The 23,199-nt window shown below is 47.7% G+C and overlaps 1 protein-coding gene across 1 annotated transcript in view; it reads left to right on the top strand.

Moving 5' to 3' along the window:
• LOC117442982 (disks large-associated protein 1) overlaps nucleotides 1-23,199 on the top strand; it is a 69,901-nt gene that overhangs the window by 18,615 nt on the left and 28,087 nt on the right. The window contains 2 exon segments of the mRNA XM_071202528.1: nucleotides 334-511; nucleotides 2,142-2,397. Coding sequence (XP_071058629.1) covers nucleotides 334-511; nucleotides 2,142-2,397 — 434 coding nt within the window.

Here is a 23,199-nt window from a genome sequence, read left to right as displayed (position 1 = left end):
GAGGACTCTTTAAAGTAGAGACACTACATACTGATATACACCTGAACATCAGCAGGAGAGGACTCTTTAAAGTAGAGACACTACATACTGATATACACCTGAACATCAGCAGGAGAGGACTCTTTAAAGTAGAGACACTACATACTGATATACACCTGAACATCAGCAGGAGAGGACTCTTTAAAGTAGAGACACTACATACTGATATACACCTGAACATCAGCAGGAGAGGACTCTTTAAAGTAGAGACACTACATACTGATATACACCTGAGCATCAGCAGGAGAGCAGATTATATCCTCTAACATTATTTTCTTGTCTCTCTTTCTGCAGGATTTCCACGGAGCATTCGCCAAAGCTTCAGATCCGGAGTCACAGCTACCTGCGGGCGGTGAGTGAGGTTTCCATCAATAGGAGTCTGGACAGCTTGGACCCGGCAGGGCTGCTGGCCTCGCCTAAATTTCGCTCGAGAAACGAGAGCTACATGAGAGCCATGAGCACCATAAGCCAGGTTAGTGGCACCCAGGGGCCCCTGTACCTCCACGGTCATGTCCAGCGAGGTCGTGCAGGGGGGGTGAATCCAATCCTTAGCCTGAAATAACCAAAACCAAAATCTCCTAGTTAGTGTGTACGTGCTGTTTTCTGGAGATGATTACAGCCGTATTCTGATTGGCTAATTAAACAGGATGTACCCCAACATGCTCCTTCTGCTGCGGCACCCTCAGCGAGGCCTCTCTCAGTGCTGCTACGCAAGAGATGGGAAAACAAGAACTAACATGAAAGACAAATATGAAATCTGTGAATAAGCGGAATCTGGATTGGTTACTACTGTAACAAGGCAAGGCAAGTTTATTTATACATCTGCTTTCAACACAATTCAAAGTGCTTTACAAAAATGAAAGACATTAAGAAAATGGCATTTCAAAACAGACATTAAAAGTAAAGATACAAGAATAGAAGTTACAGTGCCGTGTGAGATATGAATACTTCAATAGCCTGGATTTAAAAGCAGTGAGAGTTGCAGTGGAAGTCTCTTCTGCTAAATAACACGTTAGTCGTTTTGGATTTTGAGCCATGCTTCATACTCCAAGTGATCTGGAGTGACAGGCGAGCTTAGCTTACCTTTTCGCCGTGGTAACGAGGATATGAACTCCCCTGCAAAGCCCCGGGGAAACACTCTGCCTCGTCTGCTGAGTAAAGGACCCGAGGGACGGCCCTTCAGCTCCCGGCGTGGAGCAGAGCCACTGCACAAGAAAGAGCCTCTCTCTCTCTCTCTCTCTCTCTCTCTCTCTCTCTCTCTCTCTCTCTCTCTCTCTCTCTCTCTCTCTCTCTCTCTCTCTCTCTCTCTCATATCTGACGTGTGTGTGAACGCAACACACAACACAGACTGTTAACATCGAGGTCCACAAACCTTACTGACTCCAAGCTCTGCAGTGAATACTCACACTGTTCCCCTCTCCACTTTCACTCCCCGAAGCAACATCCCATTCCTCCGGCTGCTCTGTGCTTTTGGCCTTGAAGGAATCGAATGTCCTCACAACACAATCTGTATTTTTACGTGAGACGCGGCGCAAGTAGTTCCTTTGAGCCGCATACCAACTCCCACTAGTCGTAGCTTTGACACTTCCTAATTCTCAGCACTAGTATTTCACTCTTCCTCCCATACCGTGATTCCTCCCCCTCTGCACTCCCTGGACGCTTTTATTTCCACTATATGCATTTTATATACGGCATAAAGCTTCACGAGGCAGTTTGAAGGGAAAATGATGACCCAAAGACGACTAAATATTAGTTTCAGATTTGATTCAGAAGATCTTCTCTCGCTAAATAGTTTCTTGTTCAAAACATCATGCACTAATCATGCAATTGTTATTTCTCCGTGAGCAGAGAGGTGTCAATATCCCAACAACAGAACTTATTGTAATACGCTGAATCAGTCTCAGATTATTCTGGAACACCGTGTTCTTGTGGATCACCCAATTAGATTTTAAGTATTTGTGCTTAAAACTCCTGCCGACTGAAGCTTTAATCAGCGCTTCTGTGTTGTTGTGTCCTTTTGAGTTGTTTTGCACAATGCCGGGGTGCACTTCATTTATATTCCCATGCACGGACCGCGTGTCTTTGCGTGTCCTCGTCCCCAGGTGAGCGAGGTGGAGGTGAACGGGCAGATCGAGGCGGTGTGCGAGGCGGTGTTCAGTGAGATGGAGTCGCAGGCGGTGGACGCTCTGGACCTGCCGATGTCCGGCTGCTTTCGCATGAGGAGCCACAGCTACGTCCGTGCCATCGAGAAAGGCTGCTCGCAGGAGGAAGAGGAGGGAGGAGGAGGAAGAAAAGGAGGCGTGGCCAACTCCCCCCCGCGCACCACCACCACCGTCAGGACCATCCAGAGCAGCACAGGTCGGTGGGACTCGTGTCCTGATGAACATGTGTGAGCATGCATAATCCATGTGCATTATGAATTAATATGTGTGCATAGGAAGTATGTATAATACATGTTAGCTATGCAGTCTGTAGGTCCTATAGTGGCTGGCAACGGCCTCAAGCCTTTCTATACGAGAAACACAGCTGCAGCTTCAGAAGCTAAAAATATTAATGTTCCACGTGAAGAAACATCTTCAGTGACTTGACAACACCTGCAGCGTTTAGAAAACATTCAGCAACTTAAGGACACATGGCAGCGTTTACTAAAAGCTGCAGAAACCAAACACTGAAGAAGCTCAGAACACAACGGAGACCAGGGGACACTAAAGAGTGACGCACACAGCTGGGAGACCAGGGGACACTAAAGAGTGACGCACACAGCTGGGAGACCAGGGGACACTAAAGAGTGACGCACCCAGCTGGGAGACCAGGGGACACTAAAGAGTGACGCACCCAGCTGGGAGACCAGGGGACACTAAAGAGTGACGCACACAGCTGGAGACCAGGGGACACTAAAGAGTGACGCACACAGCTGGAGACCAGGGGACACTAAAGAGTGACGCACACAGCTGGGAGACCAGGGGACACTAAAGAGTGACGCACACAGCTGGGAGACCAGGGGACACTAAAGAGTGACGCACACAGGTGGGAGACCAGGGGACTCTAAAAGGTGACGCACACAGCTGGGAGACCAGGGGACTCTAAAAGGTGACGCACACAGCTGGGAGACCAGGGGACACTAAAGAGTGATGCACACAGCTGGGAGACCAGGGGACACTAAAGAGTGACGCACACAGCTGGGAGACAAGGGAACACTAAAGAGTGATGCACACAGCTGGGAGACCAGGGGACACTAAAGAGTGACGCACACAGCTGGGAGACCAGGGGACACTAAAGAGTGACTCACACAGCTGGGAGACCCGGGGGAGACCAGGGGACACTAAAGAGTGACGCACACAGCTGGGAGACCAGGGGACACTAAAGAGTGACGCACACAGCTGGGAGACCAGGGGACACTAAAGAGTGACGCACACAGCTGGGAGACCAGGGGACACTAAAGAGTGACGCACACAGCTGGGAGACCAGGGGACACTAAAGAGTGATGCACACAGCTGGGAGACCAGGGGACAATAAAGAGTGACGCACACAGCTGGGAGACCAGGGGACACTAAAGAGTGACGCACACAGCTGGGAGGCCAGGGGACACTAAAGAGTGATGCACACAGCTGGGAGACCAGGGGACAATAAAGAGTGACGCACACAGCTGGGAGACAAGGGAACACTAAAGAGTGACTCACACAGCTGGGAGACCCGGGGGAGACCAGGGGACACTAAAGAGTGACGCACACAGCTGGGAGACCAGGGGACACTAAAGAGTGACGCACACAGCTGGGAGACCAGGGGACAATAAAGAGTGACGCACACAGCTGGGAGACAAGGGAACACTAAAGAGTGACTCACACAGATGGGAGACCAGGGGACAATAAAGAGTGACGCACACAGCTGGAGACCAGGGGACACTAAAGAGTGACGCACACAGCTGGGAGACCAGGGGACACTAAAGAGTGACGCACACAGCTGGGAGACCAGGGGACACTAAAAGGTGACGCACACAGCTGGGAGACCAGGGGACACTAAAGAGTGACGCACACAGCTGGGAGACCAGGGGACACTAAAGAGTGATGCACACAGCTGGGAGACCAGGGGACACTAAAAGGTGACGCACACAGCTGGGAGACCAGGGGACACTAAAAGGTGACGCACACAGCTGGGAGACCAGGGGACACTAAAGAGTGACGCACACAGCTGGGAGACCAGGGGACACTAAAAGGTGACGCACACAGCTGGGAGACCAGGGGACACTAAAGAGTGACGCACACAGCTGGGAGACCAGGGGACACTAAAGAGTGACGCACACAGCTGGGAGACCAGGGGACACTAAAGAGTGACGCACACAGCTAGGAGACCAGGGGACACTAAAGAGTGACGCACACAGCTGGGAGACCAGGGGACACTAAAGAGTGACGCACACAGCTAGGAGACCAGGGGACACTAAAGAGTGACGCACACAGCTGGGAGACCAGGGGACACTAAAAGGTGACGCACACAGCTCGGAGACCAGGGGACACTAAAGAGTGACGCACACAGCTGGGAGACCAGGGGACACTAAAAGGTGACGCACACAGCTCGGAGACCAGGGGACACTAAAGAGTGACGCACACAGCTGGGAGACCAGGGGACACTAAAGAGTGACGCACACAGCTGGGAGACCAGGGGACACTAAAGAGTGACGCACACAGCTAGGAGACCAGGGGACACTAAAGAGTGACGCACACAGCTGGGAGACCAGGGGACACTAAAGAGTGACGCACACAGCTAGGAGACCAGGGGACACTAAAGAGTGACGCACACAGCTGGGAGACCAGGGGACACTAAAAGGTGACGCACACAGCTCGGAGACCAGGGGACACTAAAGAGTGACGCACACAGCTGGGAGACCAGGGGACACTAAAAGGTGACGCACACAGCTCGGAGACCAGGGGACACTAAAGAGTGACGCACACAGCTGGGAGACCAGGGGACACTAAAGAGTGACGCACACAGCTGTTAAACAAGGGGACACTAAAAAGTGACGCAAAAGTGTGTTTTGTTTCTTGCCGCGTTTTGTATTTGCGTCGTTTCTCCTGATGGGAATGTTCCGGTCTGTTTGAACCATAGGTTTGAACCATAGGTTTGAACCTGCTGGCCACCGTAGTTACCAGCAACAAAACAGATGAATTATTTCTGCAGTCAGCGGAGAGAGATTTATCCTTGAATGAAGATTGAACCAAATCGTTTCCATTTGATAACTCTTCTACATTAACAAAGGGAAGAGTTGCCGTTGTCAGTCGACGGGGGAATAGTTTGCCGACTATAAAACCCTATTATTATCCATCCGCCCCAGTTTCCCTCAGACACAATATGATGAATGCAGAATGTTTTTCCCGTAGCAGCTTATGCGCGCTGGACAGCTCGCTGGATCTTATTTTAGCCTCTCGTGAGCCTCGCGGTCTGGAGCGCTTGGCTTTCCAGCATGCAGTATTGATGCTGAGTGGAGCTGGCACTGTGTTCTCTGTTTCCTCTGCAGACGTCATCCCCTCACGTCGTGGACGTTGAGTCACTGCTTTCTCCGACTCTCCTCTTTAATTAAGACAATTAAAACCCAGCTGTCCCTTAAACCTCGTCGACGGGGTTTCAGTCAGCTCGCCAAACACATTAACTGCAAATTGGAAGATCAAACAGTTCAAGCGTCTTAACATTGATCCTGAGCAAACATTTATTTAATGCCGTTTAAGCCTCGCCGCTACTGACTATAAGTATTCCGCTGGTGAAAGACATTTGAGGATGCGTCCCACTATTGTAATCATTTCTATCGACGATTCAGAGTAACAGCGCAATTAAGGGCAGTAGAGGATTCAGTTAATTGTTGCGTTGTGTGCTGCTGCTGGTTATTGATCGATAAAAGCAGACTGATACGATCAGGACGGGGACATGTGGAGCCGGTTCCCCCGAGGAAGGCAGAGATAATGAAGCCCATCTATCAGCTGAGGTGGTGCAGCGACTAAACTCTGTTTTCCAGACGGCTCTGCTGCTGCACCTGATAAAGGATGCCTCGCTTTCCTTACTTTAGGGTAACTTTAGAGAGGTAGTTACCTGCAGGGACGTGCACAGACATTTGGAGGGGCTATTGCTCTAAACTGGAAAACATATAAGACCGAAACGATTATTACATCAACTAATTTGAACAGTAATTCACAGCTAAGGCGACTAGATTTTTAAAATGAAAACCAGGGACATGTTTTTGCGGTCCATATCTCATTAAAATATCTAATGTTAGTAACTATTAAAGAAAAAATGGGGACAATTCAATGTAGTTTGACCATTGTAACTGCTGTGCAGACATACTGATAACATAGGGCTTCTATAATTACCTTAAATAAACTCACTAATTAAAGGTGGGGTAGGTAAGTTTGAGAAACCGGCTCGAGATCGCTAGAATTTGAAAATACACAACCGGAGAAAATCTGCCACTTCCTTATCGAGCCCATGACCAATGAGGGCACGAGGGAAGTTTGTGCCCCGATGAAAGGCTGACAGGCAGGTAGGCCATCCAATTGGATGGCCTACCTGCCTGTCAGCCTGCCTTCGGGGCACAAACTTACCTCGTTGTACTTTTTACAGTATTACGGCTTCTACAGATGACTTTTTTTTATGGATTTTTTGTCAAAGCACTTCAGATATTACTTATTTATTTAGTATTCCATAACTTAATAACAGAGATGGTGACATTTAAAGTAGAGACGTGGCAGAAATCCTACAATGAAGCGGGACAGTGAAGGGCTCTCCGTGAGGGCGATCGAGAGAAGAGGGCGAGCGGCGCGTTGAGGGAGTTCACCATGGATGCTTAATAGGAGTTCACGGAGCAGATGAAAAGACACAGAAAGACAGAAGGACAACAACAAGTATATGTAGGTGTTTTTTTGTAAATAACCGACGGTGTCAAGAGGAAGAAAAGTCCCTGCCATGAGAAAACTCAAAATCCATTTTCCAAAACCCGACAGTGGTGGTCTCAACGCACCGGCACCAATACAGAAGCCTATAATACATATTATATATATAATACGTAACATGTGTAATCACACACTTAGCGATATTGAACATAAATAATAAAAACGTAGGCCTACCTGGTTTAAAACACTGTTGTGGTCATACTGTGGAATGAGTTCACACCCTTTATGGTTCACACTGAAACGAGTTCTTCATTCAACATTTCGCGGGCAATTACGGGAGTGGCTATATACAGGACGGTCCTGTATATAAGGTCTCTGAAATGGCGTTTTATGTCTACAGAAATATGGATATAATTGGTGTACAATTAACGTTTACAGCAGGATAAATTACAAAAATGTACAGCATACTACATACAATTCAAAAGACGGTTTCTCCGATTTCTAAAATAAAAATGCCGATAAATGATTTGTGTTGCTTTCAATGCAACATCGCTACACGTCAACGAAATATCGGCGTATTCTTTAAAAAAACCTTCAGTTTTAATAAAAACCGAGTAGTCTTTAAAGTATGCAGCGATATCCTTTACAAGTAAAACATTGTGCATTGGAAAATATAAAGTAGAAAATGATTGAAACAACATAAAAAGATAAGCCAAAAAAAAGGCATGGAAAGAGATTTAATTGCCACCATTTTATATTGAGGGGAAACTCATTGAAAATAATGTTGTCGTGAGAATATTTATCTGTGAATCCTATCCCTACATTACCACCCGCGAAACTTGCTTAAGCATGCTATAATAGCCCGGTCTGTATAGTCATTTGACGTTAGCTGCAGGACGGTCCTGTATATAGCCATTTGACGTTAGCTGCAGGACGGTCCTGTATATAGCCATTTGACGTTAGCTGCAGGACGGTCCTGTATATAGCCATTTGACGTTAGCTGCAGGACGGTCCTGTATATAGCCATTTGACGTTAGCTGCAGGACGGTCCTGTATATAGCCATTTGACGTTAGCTGCAGGACGGTCCTGTATATAGCCATTTGACGTTAGCTGCAGGACGGTCCTGTATCCATTTCAGATATCTTATCCACAGGACCGTCCTGTATATAGCCATTTGGCGTTGTGTACAGGACCGTCCTGTATATAGCCTCGGCCGGCAATTACATGTAAGGAGAAGAAGAAGAAGAAGAAGAAGAAGAAGAAGAAGAAGAAGAAGAAGAAGAAGAAGAAGAAGAAGAAGAAGAAGAAGAAGAAGAAGAATGAAGCTGGTGTGTTTCCCGCAGCGAGACGCTACAATACTAATTGTGGGCTCATCATGTTGATTCGACCACAACAGAAAGAAGAAAACCTCTCGCTCTCTCCAGAGGGGCAAGTCAGCCAAGAAGGGAAAACGGGCCGTTGCCCGGGCAACAATAGCCCGTACCTGTGCACGTGCCTGCCTTTCATTAAGCACATTCAGGCAGTAACCTACACACCAACAATGAAACACATGAGCACAGCTTAGAAGAGCCTGAAATACAATCTGATCCTTTCACAACACACACTACACGCTCTCTTTGGGTTTCTACTAACATTGTAATCGTGTTAGCCTTACAGCTGTTTAGCAAACACCCATTTGTAGCACCCGAGTGACGAATGGACGCACACAGAGGAGACGTGACGGCTGCGTGGTCTCTGATATTCCCACATTACGTCTCCGTGTGATTTGCCGTCCACTTCTTGGGACGATTGAACTCCACTTGCCGTCTAAAAAGCAGCGCGACAGGCAGAGAGATGAGCGAGGGGGCGATGTGCGCGGCGGCCTGTGGTGAAGGTGGGGGCGGTGTGCGCGGCGGCATGTGGTGAAGGTGGGGGCGGTGTGCGCGGCGGCATGTGGTGAAGGTGGGGGCGGTGTGCGCGGCGGCCTGTGGTGAAGGTGGGGGCGATGTGCGCGGCGGCCTGTGGTGAAGGTGGGGACGATGTGCGCGGCGGCATGTGGTGAAGGTCGGGGCGGTGTGCGCGGCGGCATGTGGTGAAGGTGGGGGCGGTGTGCGCGGCGGCCTGTGGTGAAGGTGGGGGCGGTGTGCGCGGCGGCATGTGGTGAAGGTGGGGGCGGTGTGCGCGGCGGCCTATGGTGAAGGTGGGGGCGATGTGCGCGGCGGCATGTGGTGAAGGTGGGGGCGATGTGCGCGGCGGCATGTGGTGAAGGTGGGGGCGATGTGCGCGGCGGCATGTGGGGAAGGTGGGGGCGGTGTGCGCGGCGGCATGTGGTGAAGGTGGGGGCGATGTGCGCGGCGGCATGTGGTGAAGGTGGGGGCGATGTGCGCGGCGGCATGTGGGGAAGGTGGGGGCGGTGTGCGCGGCGGCATGTGGTGAAGGTGGGGGCGATGTGCGCGGCGGCATGTGGTGAAGGTGGGGGTCGCCTCAGATTACTGTCAGAGCTGTCCTGCTGCACCGTCCATCACCTCCTTAGATCTGCAGCACGCCGTCGTCACTCACTGTAATTAATTATCTTCCTCTCCTTTTACTCCGGCTGTGACGGAAGAGGACACGACCTCGCTCTGACTCGGCACGTCTTGCTTACTTGCATATGTGTACCATTACCCTTTTCTGCACTGTGTATGCAGCGTGTGGGACATGCAGGTGGTCTCGGACCCTTTAATCAACACCGCTAATTGCTTTCTGTCGGTAAGGTCAAGTGGTTAGCATGTTGAGCTGTTTGAAGGTGAGCAAATGGGACTGGAGTGAGAAGGAAGCTAAGTTATTTAGTGTATGTTGTGGGTCGTTGAAGCGCCTGGCGGCCTTTTATGAACTTCAGAGAATTCAGGGAGCTGCTTGTTTCCCTACTATACAATGCAGCGCACACACACACACACACACACACACACACACACCACACACACACACACACACACACACACACACGGGAAGGTGAGAGACCTATCAGATTCCACTCGTGCTCCCCTCCAGTCGGCCCAGTGCGGCGCTCCAGCCCATTATTATTGATGATGGTTTAATCCGGGGGAAGGAGACGGAAGGAGACGCTATCCTTTGATCTGCTCTCTTTGAACGTCAAGTGGCTGCTTTCACTCCGAGCTATACACACTGCAGACACGCTGTCCTCCACAGCAGCTCCAACCATGGAGCAGATCCTCCTCTACAGCTTGAGAAAATCCATAGCCATCGGTTGATGTGAGCGTGGTAATGCCTCCAGAGCCCTGGGTTGTGGTCGAATTGTCAGAACAAATCAGCTGCTATGTGTTTCCTCACCACTAGTCCTAAACCTCAGGGTGGACCGCGATGGGGGAAATACGTGTAGGAGAATCCATCAGGACGGCAGTGGCACTGGGAGACGTTTCATTTCAATCTGTTAGGAAGCTTTCTAAGCAAAATTGGCAGTTCGTCCACTTCCTCCACCTCGTGCCCAACAGACCCCCCGCTGTGAGGCGCGCTGGGTAAATCGCCCTGTTGCTTCACTGGAAGACGCGTTGACCTTCATTTAGAACGTACAGATCTGAAGACTGGGAAATGTGCCACCGTTTCTCTTCCTCCAGCCCTCCCCGGGTCTCTGACCGGCTGCCAATTATCCAGCCTCATTTTCCACCATCTACTTTTCAGAGGTGCTGAGGAGTGGTTTCCTCCCCTCCCCTGATAGGCTACTGGACAATGTTCAGTTGAATGCTTAACACATTGTACAACATGATAGCCTAAGGGGCGGGACATCTTTAAGATCACAACAGAGCCGGCCAGCTAACCAATCAGAGCAGACTGGGCTCTGGTTTCAGACAGAGGGTGAACAGAGGTGCTGCAGCACAGGCAGTATGAGAAAAATAAGAGCTTTTTGAAAATTAAAGCATGGAGACACTACATACTGATATACACCTGAACATCAGCAGGAGAGGACTCTTTAAAGTAGAGACACTACATACTGATATACACCTGAACATCAGCAGGAGAGGACTCTTTAAAGTAGAGACACTACATACTGATATACACCTGAACATCAGCAGGAGAGGACTCTTTAAAGTAGAGACACTACATACTGATATACACCTGAACATCAGCAGGAGAGGACTCTTTAAAGGACCTAATTTACACATATTTTAACAATTATTTTAACTTAAGATAATATCAAAGGAACTTATCTTCATAGAGTGTTACCGATAGATTGTCCTAAAGAACGAAGTATAACTCAAATCATGTTATTATTGGATTGAATAACCTTTTATACCACATAACATCATTTAGAAGCTGGTTACATTTGACCGAAGGACAACAGGAAGATATATAAAGCTCAATATAGTCTGGAACGGCAACCCTATAACATCTATTGCAGTGTTTGTACTGTGTGTTCCCAGCTCTCTACAGTACAGTGCTGAGACACAGCCTGTACGACACTGCCCCCAGGGGCTCAGAGTGACACAGCACAGCACCTCTGCAGTGTGTGTGTGTGTGTGTGTGTGTGTGTGTGTGTGTGTGTGTGTGTGTGTGTGTGTGTGTGTGTGTGTGTGTGTGTGTGTGTGTGTGTGTGTGTGTGTGTGTGTGTGTGTGTGTGTGTGTGTGTGTGTGTGTGTGTGTGTGTGTGTGTGTGTGTGTGTGTGTGTGTGTGTGAGTGTGAGAGAGCGCGTGAGAATACATATCGGAGAATTGAGTGCTGAGTTTAAGACGCAGGAAGATACCGAGGGAATTAAGAGCCAGGTCCAGATCTCACATCATCACAAGCACACTTACAAGCTTCAAAATAGTGGTTCATATGTCACGGTGACATTCCCCCCCCCCCCATGCTGCTGCAGTCACCTACAGCCCGGGAGTTCATCGTGAGTAAAGTGTAATCAAGTTATTATTGCATCAGTATTTCACCTATCTGCTGATGAGTTATTTATCTGCTCAACACGATAGGGAACAAGAATGGATACGGATCGTAATTGGTGTTATAAAAGAGGCTCTTCGGTACAAAGCGATCTCCACAGGAAGTCCATAACCCCGTCAATCCAGCTGGAAAGCAAAATACTAAACCACAACAAGGTGGCAGTAATCAGACTCAGGATATGAAGTACACAAATAAACTAAAGTTACTTGACCTTGTCCTTGTACTTGTTACTTATGACTCAGATTATACATTTAGTTTAAATAAGTGCATGGTATAGTATGGCTGCCACTGATTATGATTGTAGTAATGCCTTGTTGATATATTGATAATTAAAATATCGCATTTACCACCAAACAAACAAACCCTATAATAAAAAGTAATATAGTCAATCCAGTAGCTGCACGTGCACCTATATGATCATAGATGTCACGTGTGCTTTTTTAAACTGTAGTATGTGCTCACGTGTCTCGTTGTTGGTGTTTAGGGTTACTGATTGTATTGTAACCGTGCACATGCGATCTGCAGAGTGCACTGCAGCAGAGGAGACTCCTAAGGGTGCGCGTTGAGGCATTGCAGGGGAGGTTAGTGCATGACTGTGAGCGGGACTGTCCCACCCAGTGTTACTGTGGGAGGGGGGGATCGAGGCGCGTCCACATCCTGACATTAGGTCCAATATATCGTCAGAGTGGAGAGGGAAAAGAGGCAGTAAGGTGTGTCTCCTGCTCCGGATCACAGCTGTTAGGGTCGCCATGGCGATGATGCAGACTCTGTGCCGCGCGCTGCTCCGCGTGCGGGACTACTGCGTCCTAATCCGTGAGTAAAACCCGCTCTTTCTCCGGTTGTTGTTGTTGTTGTTACAGGCATGATCATAGCTGCTGCGTCAATAGCTGCAGAGACAGGAAGTTAGGGTGTGTCGCCTTCAAAATAAAATCTATGTTAGACACGGAATGGGGTTATGTTAATATGGTTATGTTAGAGGTGGAAGAAGTACTCAGATCTGAAGTAATAGTGGAAGTATCAAAGTGTAGGAATACTCTGATACAAGTACAAGTCATGTATTCAAAAATGTCACTCAAGTCAAAGTGTTGGCATCAAAATATACTTTAAATACCAAAGTACTCATTATTTAAAATGGCCTTTTTAAGCACCAGATATTTTACAATGATTTAATTACAATTATTGGTGCATTAATTATTTCAATGTTACACTATGTAAAGGTTAGGGTTTATTTGAACCACTTAATGTGTAGCTTAACCTTTACTAATAATAAAATGTGTGTTGTATTGTCTTTTGTATGTATAACCTTAATCTGCAAGGTAAATAGAGGTAAAAGTACAACATGTGCCAACAAAATGTATTGAAGTGGAAATGTGAAGTAGTATAATGTGCAAATACTCAAAGTACAAGTACCTCAATTTCTAATTTAAGTACTGTACTTGAGTAAATGTACTTAGTTACATTACACCACTGCATCAGTCAGAAGACAACACTCTTAGGTTAAGATTGAATGAATGAATAAATGTAAAGTGCGTCACTGACTATTATTTTGAAAGGCCCAACCGGAAGTAGTTTGTTTATTGTGTTGCGCTTGACCGTGGCACTCTGCGCCCATCCCATGCGTTCTGCTTATTCATGCTCCACATGGAAATGGGATAAGTTGTTTATCATTTTAAATAACAATGGTTTCTTTTAATGTTTTATTACTTATTACCTTTAAAAAATAAATTATAATATAACTTTTAGATTACCTCAATATCAAATGAGAAAATAAATATCAATAAGATGTCAGGACAATTTGAACTAGAAGAAAGCAAGATATTTAGGATCAGAAAATATTGTATTTATAGAAAAACATGTAGTCTGTTCCCCCCAACCCTACATTTGACCTACATACTCCCCCCTACTCTCCCCCCTACTCTCCCCCCTTACTCTCGTTGTTCCGGGGAAATGTTAATCACCTTCCAGCTCTCGGGCTATTTCGGTTTCATATCTCTGATCCAGTTATTTCGGACCCCTTCCTGGAATGAGAGCTCATAGGGTTCATCTCAGCGGGGAGAAATCACTGGTGCCCCGTACCCGTTTGAGGCCTGCTTGTGTAGATGTAGGGCCCCTATATAACATCCCACTGTGTAGTATGTGGTCTCAAAGGGACCATCTGTGTTTCAGTGAGTCATGCTAACATGCTATTCTCGCCATTGCCTGCTCACCTCCCAGATTTCTGCTTTCTATTTTCGGACAAGTCTCCAAGACCCCGCTGAGAACACACGCCATGGACACGCACGTACTGGACACGCATATACTGGACACACACATATCTGAAGTCATCCAAGTAGGCCAGAGTCATGAGGGATTATGTAAGTGTCGCGGAAGTGACGAAGTAGTGAAGGAGAAGCTGTTGAGATATTAATCCTGGAAGTGTCTTAGTCACATTTTAAAGAGGGCCTGTCTGCTTTTGGGGGTTTCCCTTCCCTGCAGTGCGTTATCACCGGTTCATCCTCATAAGAAGTCCCTCTGTTAAATGTAGTTTCAATATAAAGATATTGAAGAGGAGAAACCTTTTGGGGATTTGTATTTCATTAGTGTCTTTATTTCCCATGTTTAATAATAATAATAATATTAATTTTCTATTGCGCTTTTCTGAACCCAAAGACGCTTTACCATGTATTCCATTTTTCCTAATACAAAAATGCACTCCCAATTTCTATTAAATGTACTGAATGTGTGATATTGACAGGACATTTTTGACAGGTCAGAATTTGTGATTATTTATTTATATATGTTTTAATAATAAATGTTATGATTCAACAGTAATCTAATTTTCAGTTTTTCCATTCTGCTGTATCACCACTAGAGGGAGCTTCATCCCCAGTTTTAGATTGAACCCGGCTCTCCTTTTCAGTGGCTCTCCAGTTCAGTTGTAGTAAATACACTGAAACATAATGTTCGATGCCTCATGAACCCTTCATAGTGTGTATCTGAAACGAGTGAATAGTGATCGACACACACGCGTTGCTTCATGTACGTGCCTGAGAGACGATCAAACGGTGAAGTGGAATTCTCCTTTGAGCTCCATCAAACCCTCATGGCATGTTTGTCACACACACACACACACACACACACACACACACACACACACACACACACACACACACACACACACACACACACACACACACACACACACTTAATTACAGGGACAGATATAAAGCCCTGCCTTAGCAACGTATGCCTCTGCATGTGAGGTACACCTGTGATCAAAGCTGCCATCCTCTGAGGTGGAATTATTACTCAAAGAAGGGATAAATTAAACTGGTGTCATCTGTCTCTCCAACTCCTCACACACACACACACACACACACACACACACACACACACACACACACACACACACACACACACACACACACACACACACACACACACACACACACACACACACACACACACACCCACACACACACACCTGCATAATGCTGTCATCCCACATGCTTTGATGCCTGCGAGTAGGTGTGTTTGACAGGAAGCAAAGGGCCGGGTCGAGGCATGTGGCGACACACCAGCACACGCACTGCATACATGCGGAGGGAGAAGTGGAGCAGGCAGTCAAACGTAGATGTAAGCATGCGGGTGTGTGTCCATGTTTGGGGGTGTGTGTGTGTGTGTGTGTGTGCAGCTGCAGGATCAAGCCTCGATGTGGGTAAACTGTGATTTGGCTATCTCTCTTCCTGGGGAGATAACTCGTAGCCGTGCCGGTGTGTCAGCCGCTCAGTAATTACTCCATCCTGTCACGACTGTCTGAGAATGCAAGCCAGTGGGAACTTGTCGCTCTTTCATTGACCCAAAATCACTCAGCGTCTCCTTCTATACGGCTCATCAGATGCAGAGGGATTAAGTTTGAAAGTTGTTACATCTGTGGATTTACTTCCTGTTGTTCCAGACTGTACTGATATGTATTCTGTGTCTCTCATGTCTCCATGCTTTAATGTTCAAAAAGCTCTTGCTCTCATACTGCCTGTGCTGCAGCACTTCTTTTCACCCTCCGTCTGAAACCAGAGCCCAGTGTGCTCTGATTGGTTAACCGCTTGGAGATGTCAGTTAGCCTATCTCGTACATAGTGTTGGAGCGCTAGCCAATAGAAGCAGAGTCCTTTGCAGACGCTTCACATTCACACACACCTTTAGAACTCACTTGAAAAACCCAAAATGTATTTCTAGCGTGTCTGCGTCAAATTGAGTTTGAAGTGTGATGTGTTCCTGTGATAGCTGTAAGCATCAGAAAAGGAGAAACACGATTGTCTTGCAATATAGAATCTGTCACTAGATGTCGTCACAGCCTCAGAAGCCGCCAGTGGAGTGTCCTTAACCGGGAGAGTTGTTTAAAAGTGCTTAACCTAACCCTCTGAGGCGGCTCGCCGTACCTGACGCAGATAAAGGGCGCCCGAGGGCACCGGAGAGGAACTGCTGCATCATGGGTAATTATTGTACTTTTCCCCGACTTGAATCAACGGTGATTTCCTGCCTGGACATGCCGAGTACAAGTCAGTGGGATAAGTCTGCAGGACTTAGAGCTTTTACCCGTGGCTGTAAGGTGGCGCTCGCGTGTATTTACGACTTAATTGGTGCCGGCTTGTTGCGGCCCGGAATGCTTTGATTGCAGCCATTTAGGGAGAGCAGAGTGGATCGACACAGGAAGAGGATGTCAGCCGTCCCTCTCCTCCCGCAGAAGAGAGGAGGAGCTGACGGCAAACACAAAGAATGGCTGCGGCATCGGACCCCCGCTGTCACACACTCTGCAGCCAGAACACACACACCAGCCACAGGGAACCAGGAGTTTGACTAATGTGTAAACGACGCATGTCTGATCAGGTGGACGGGGGCTGCTCTGCCTCCCACTCCCACTCGCTCTCTTCCTGTCTGGCTTCAGAAGGAGCAAGGGGAAAGCAGAGCCTGGGAGGATTTCCTCCCTGTTGACTGAGGCTGATCCTCGCGGCTCCTGCAGGCTGCGAGAGCGAGAGGGAGTGAGGCGAGACATCGTGTTTTAGACAGAGGTGGGAAGCAGCTAAGCATGGACTCGACCTAAGTTCCATGTTGAGGTGCTTTACTTGAGTATGTCCATGTCGTCCTGCTTCATACAGGGACATACTGTAACCGCTTCAGCCACTCTTAACTAAATGCTTCTCAAGCTGAGTGGACGAACTCTTGAAGTCTCAAAAAAGTGAAATTATTTATATATTTGACAAAAAAACTTTGCTTGTCAACAGCAGCAAAGTGCTTCTTCACATATAGCAGAATAACTACTTAATACTTTAAGTACATTTAGCTGATAATGCTGTTGAACTTAAGTAAGGTTTTGCATGCATGACTTTAGTCTCTGAACACTTCCTCCCGCTCGGGCTGAGCCTCCTTGACAGCCAGCCTCCTTGACAGCCAGCCTCCTTGCTGCTCCCCCCGCAGAGGCTGTGTGTGCGTGGGTGGTTGTGCAGCGTGGGAGGTTAGGATCCAAATTAAAGACTTCTCTGTGAAAGTCCCAGCCCCGGCTACAGTAATGCGTGTGTCTGAGCGAGTGTGTGAAGAAACCCAGCCCTCGCATTTTTTTAATTTTTCAACCCGTCATTAAAGCTAAGCCACATCTCGCACACCGAGAGACAGCGAGAGGGAGAGCAGGAATGCATCTCCTCTTTCTCCTCCCTTCTCTTTGCTTCACTGGCCAAGGGAAACGGGAGGGCTGATTCCACTCAGAGGTTTTTAAGACACACTTAGGGCCCCTCCCCCCGGAGAAAGAGATGAATGGGGCGAGGAATGTGGGAGACAAGCGAGGCTCTCGGCAGGAGAGTGGGAATGCTGGAGAGACCATTGTTCCTCCCCCGGCAGATTGTGGAGGGAGTGGATGTAAACATGCAGGAAGAGAGGGATGTGAGAATTCACACCTGAGAGACAGACGGAGCACCTACTCTGATCTGTGCACACACACACTCACACACACACACACACACACACACACACACACACACACACACTCACTCACACACACACACACACACACACACACACACACACACACACACACACACACACACACACACACACACACATTTATACTGGGCCATTTTGTCCCCACCACTTTGCTTTAAGATCATTTGTTTAAAACGGTTCTAAAAATAGCTCAAAGAACTGAACACTTTGAGAAAGGTTTATTGTAAGTATTAGTATTGTGAGTATATGTTTATATGCACACACACACATACACACACACACACACACACACGCACACACATTGTATTGTGTGCACGTATAGTTTCCGGGTGGCTCTTGATTCAGTAGTGGTTTCTTTAATCTCAACAAAGTGTCCCCACCACTTTTTCCTAACAAAGTGATGCCTGTGCACACACACACACACACACACACACACACACACACACACACACACACACACACACACACACACACACACACACACACACACACACACACACACACACACACACACACACACACACACGTGCCTTATGGGGACCTCCAATTTGTCCCCATAAGGGAGGCGAGTCCCCACACGTGACTATGTAAACAGATTTAGGTCCCCACAAGTATAGTAATGCTAGTACACACACACACACACCACACACACACACACACACACACACACACACACACACACACACACTGCCTTTAGCTGCCTCCCCCCCCCTTCAGCAGGATGTATAGGGTCAGGGGTCAGGACTGGAAACCACAAAAGACAGTATGCGTCAGTGTAGCCTGGTTCTTGTTGCAAATCCCCCTCATAGCCCCTCTTACACCTCCTACCTTTCCCCTCTCCCCCTCTTCTCCCTACTCTTTCCATCCCCTCCTCTCCGTATAGGAAGGCCTTACGTTTGCTCTTGGGCCCAGATGGCTTTAGCATGCCTCTGGCGGTGGATTAAGACCGCCAGTGTCTCCTTTCCATGTGCAAGTGGTCAGGACAAAGAGCGTCAACCGGGGGGGAAAGGAGGAAGGAATGCAGGGGGAAAGTCGGTGGAACAACACCCGCCGCCGCCGCCGATGTTTCACGACGGCATTCCTGGCCCTCGTAAAAGCCCTCCTGTTCCTCGGTCACTTCATGAATCAAGCCGGGAGTGAACTTTCGACCACACTCGGCTGCATCTATATGTAAATAGCGGCTGCAGCGATCCGTCATGCAACGACGTGACAGCCGCGTCGGGGTCCGCCCCCTCACTTAAGGCTCATTCCTGAGTTGACTTCTCGCCTGTCTGGCTGTGACTTTGCTACTTTGTCCCAGAGTTCATTGCTCGCGGTTTCAGACTTGAAGTCCTCGAGGGAAGCCTGTGATGTTTCGTCTTTGTTTTCCACTTGGGGGAGACGGGGCAACATCGCAGGGTATTTTTAGTCTGTCCTAAGTGGGCTGTATTATCCACTTAGCAGCACAAATGCCTCCAGTATGACCTGCCCTCTCTCTCTCTCTTTATCTCCACTCTAACCAGCTCCAGATTTATGCACACAGTCACTGCTGCATCACAAAGCCGGTTTACGTTATTGCCCCGTGATGGTGCAGTTAGCTATGCCACGGTTTGCACCCGTTGCCATGCTGTCATTGCTCATGCGATGTGTCACTCTGTCTGCCGCGAGAGTCTCGGTCTGTCGGTGAGCGATGCTGTGGGAAATGAGTCCAGTGAAAGCATGCGTGAGATGTGTGGGCGTGTTAGCTTTAGCGCGGTGGCTAAGGCTCAGCTTTATGCCCCACGAAGCAGCTGGAATGTACAGGAACTGAAGGAAACACAAACCTACCCTCCGTCCTCCTATCCTCCTTCTATTATCTCTCTCCCTTCTCCTCTTACATCCAGTGACTCTGCTCCGGTCTCTTTCAACCCCCCCTGCAGGCAGGTCTTTTTTGACAGAAACAAAAGGCTGATGTGTCTCTTCTTGAGGCTGAGGACTAGTCAGAGGAAAGCCCTTTGCCGAGAAGCAGCAGAGAACAATGGACAGGCCTGGAGGCGTCACAGGGCCGGTCTAATGAGAGAACTGCCACGGTGTAAAGGAGGAGATTAGCTCCCAGGCCTCGGTGCTGCACCGGGGGAACTGTGGGATTACACACTTATAGCAGATCCTGGATGATTATACCTGACTAATGTCATCTTACAGTGTTCATGTTGATGAGAGGAGTAAGTGTCCTTGGAATGTAAAAGTACGCTGGCACAAAACACTTCAATTAGGAGAAACACGCGGCAGTTTCAGAAACGTCTTCTTCAACTTGACAAAACATGTGTGGCATACACGGAGAACTGCAAGAAGCTCAAAACACAACGGAGACCAGGGGACAGTAAAGAGTGACGCACACAGCTGGGAGACCAGGGGACACTAAAGAGTGACGCACACAGCTGGGAGACCAGGGGACACTAAAGAGTGACGCACACAGCTGGTAGACCAGGGGACAGTAAAGAGTGACGCACACAGCTGGGAGACCAGGGGACAGTAAAAAGTGTCGCACACAGCTGGGAGACCAGGGGACACTAAAGAGTGACACACACAGCTGGGAGACCAGGGGACGGTAAAAAGTGACGCACACAGCTGGGAGACCGGGGGACGGTAAAAGGTGACACACACAGCTGGGAGACCAGGGGACAGTAAAGAGTGACGCACACAGCTGGGAGACCAGGGGACAGTAAAAACTGACGCACACAGCTGGGAGACCGGGGGACGGTAAAAGGTGACACACACAGCTGGGAGACCAGGGGACAGTAAAGAGTGACGCACACAGCTGGGAGACCAGGGGACACTAAAAAGTGACGCACACAGCTGGGAGACCAGGGACAGTAAAGAGTGACGCACACAGCTGGGAGACCAGGGGACACTAAAGAGTGACGCACACAGCTGGGAGACCAGGGGACACTAAAGAGTGACGCACACAGCTGGGAGACCAGGGACAGTAAAGAGTGACGCACACAGCTGGGAGACCAGGGGACACTAAAGAGTGACGCACACAGCTGGGAGACCAGGGGACACTAAAAAGTGACGCACACAGCTGGGAGACCAGGGACAGTAAAGAGTGACGCACACAGCTGGGAGACCAGGGGACACTAAAGAGTGACGCACACAGCTGGGAGACCAGGGGACAGTAAAAAGTGACGCACACAGCTGGGAGCATAGATATATATAAACACTAGATGGCTCACCCGCGCTGCTGGCCAATGGAGACCGACGTTGCCACTTGGCCGCCATCTTGCTACAGGCAGTGCTCTCATTCATAACATTATGGTTTACTATTTAAATAACCATATCTTGCTCAATTTTCAACCGATTTTCAAACGGTTTGGTTTTTTATAAACATCAAAGATGTAGTTATGATACTGCATACTTATAATCATGGACTTTCATATGAAAATAACATTAATCAGATAAAGCAATAGCTATACACACACACACAAGGTATTTATATTAAATATTTGCCGGTGTATATATTTCCATTTATTTTATTATATTGTCAATATTTAAAATAAATTATAAATAAATTATAAAATTAAAATACATTTATATTTTATATATAAAAATCGGTCTCATGTTACCACTCTGTAAACCAAGAGTTGTTAATTGAGCAATGCCTTAGCTTGAAGAACAGGGACACAACTAATGACAATAGCATATGTTGGTATATTATTTAGATATTCACACCTTTATCAGAAGAACCAAACCAACATAAAATGTGCTCACAGACAGGCCAGTTCTGTCTAATTTATCACAATTATTTTTGACATGAGATCTTCATATCATCCTAGTTTGTATTAGTTTCTAGATTTTTAAACAAATCCAGAACCTTTGAAATATGTTATTGAAAAAAGACCAAGAATAATATAAACTGTACCATATGTCCTTCTGTAGTCCATTTGTGGTTTGTCTTGACTCACCCCGGCTGATATATCACAAAATCCACTGTTTAAATTGTTCCCTATATTGTCCCTATGCCCCTGTAAGGTGTCCTTGGGTGTTATGAAAGGCGGCCCCCCAACATAAATGTATTATTATTATTAAGAAGAACAACTTGGTGTGGTGTGGAGGGGATGTAGGAAGCAGGAGCAGGTGGGGAGAGATGGGGCTTCAAGGTTCAAGGTTATTTGTTTTAAATGTGTCTTGCACACAATAAAATAAAATACAGTATACCACAAAACCAATAAGACACACGGTGACACATGGCACACTAACAATCAATCATCGTCCAGCCTCAGCTTTGGTATTCTTTCACAACCATGTTATGGGTTTATTAGACTGAGCAAACATAAACATATGTGGTGATCCCACGGGTTCTTGTTTGCAGACAGCGGCGATTGGAGCATCCGTAGGCTGCACAAAAGTCCGGCATAGTCAGGTACTTCTGTAAACACAAAGCCAGCAAATTCCTGTATCATAATGCAAGATGTTTTAACAAGCCAAACCACGTGGAAGAAATCATGTGTAACTTAAGTTGTGTTGAAAAGAAAGAGCAGTTCTGCCTCTCCCACTGGTGTAAAGTTGCTGGGTCAACTTCGTAATACTAGGTCTCACTCACAGCCAGCTAATAAATACAACCACATACACAAAGAAAAGCTGCAATTTCAACATGTCCAAGCATCCTGTATCATAGCCATGCTAATACTGTTTATAATAAACCAAACCGTTTGTAATCAGTCAAGATTTCAGCGAGTTAGAGTATTTTTGTGCAGATCACTCACCTGACAACAGCTACCATAACGCGAATCAGAGTAACTGTTGACTGTAGCAAGATGGCGGCCGGTCAGCTACGCTGGAAAATCTCCCATGAGCCATCTAGTGTTTATATATGTCTATGGCTGGGAGACCAGGGGACAGTAAAAACTGACGCACACGTCCAGGTTTATAATCCTGGACGTCTCCCCAATGTGGGCTCATTTGCATAAAAGGCTCCGTTACTTATTTCCAGTGTCACTTCCAGCTACCTTCAAAACACTGCGTCTTCCAGGTAGCTTTGAAATGATTCATGTCCCCGCCCCGTCCCCTCTCAGCGTGTCCCGGCCCGTCACTGATTGACAGCGCGCCGGGCCATAAAGCAGGAATGCAGGTAACCGGGCTATGTGAACTCGGAGCTTCGGAAAGTGGGGTTAAGTGAAGTGAGTCTGTTGCCTAGCAGCCAGCAGCTGCCTGCCAGATTTAGCGCCGACTGACAGTTGTAACACGCCGTTATCGGGTTCGGAGACGCAGTGCCAGTTTCCCTCTGTTGACACGGCGATAGCGCTGCTGGAGCGAAGCATATTCTACGCGTGCTCAGTGTGCCGGATGTTTGCACTGGAACTCCCCCAGCGCACAAGCACTCACACACGCTGCTTCCATGTTTCCTTCAACACACGGGCTGTTGTGTCTGAGAGAGTCGGGCATCTGGAG

Source organism: Pseudochaenichthys georgianus, unplaced genomic scaffold (assembly GCF_902827115.2).
Source record: "Pseudochaenichthys georgianus unplaced genomic scaffold, fPseGeo1.2 scaffold_517_arrow_ctg1, whole genome shotgun sequence".
Classification (NCBI taxonomy): domain Eukaryota; kingdom Metazoa; phylum Chordata; class Actinopteri; order Perciformes; family Channichthyidae; genus Pseudochaenichthys; species Pseudochaenichthys georgianus.
Note: the sequence above shows the minus strand (reverse complement) of the source record. Positions and strands in the feature narration are given on the sequence as shown.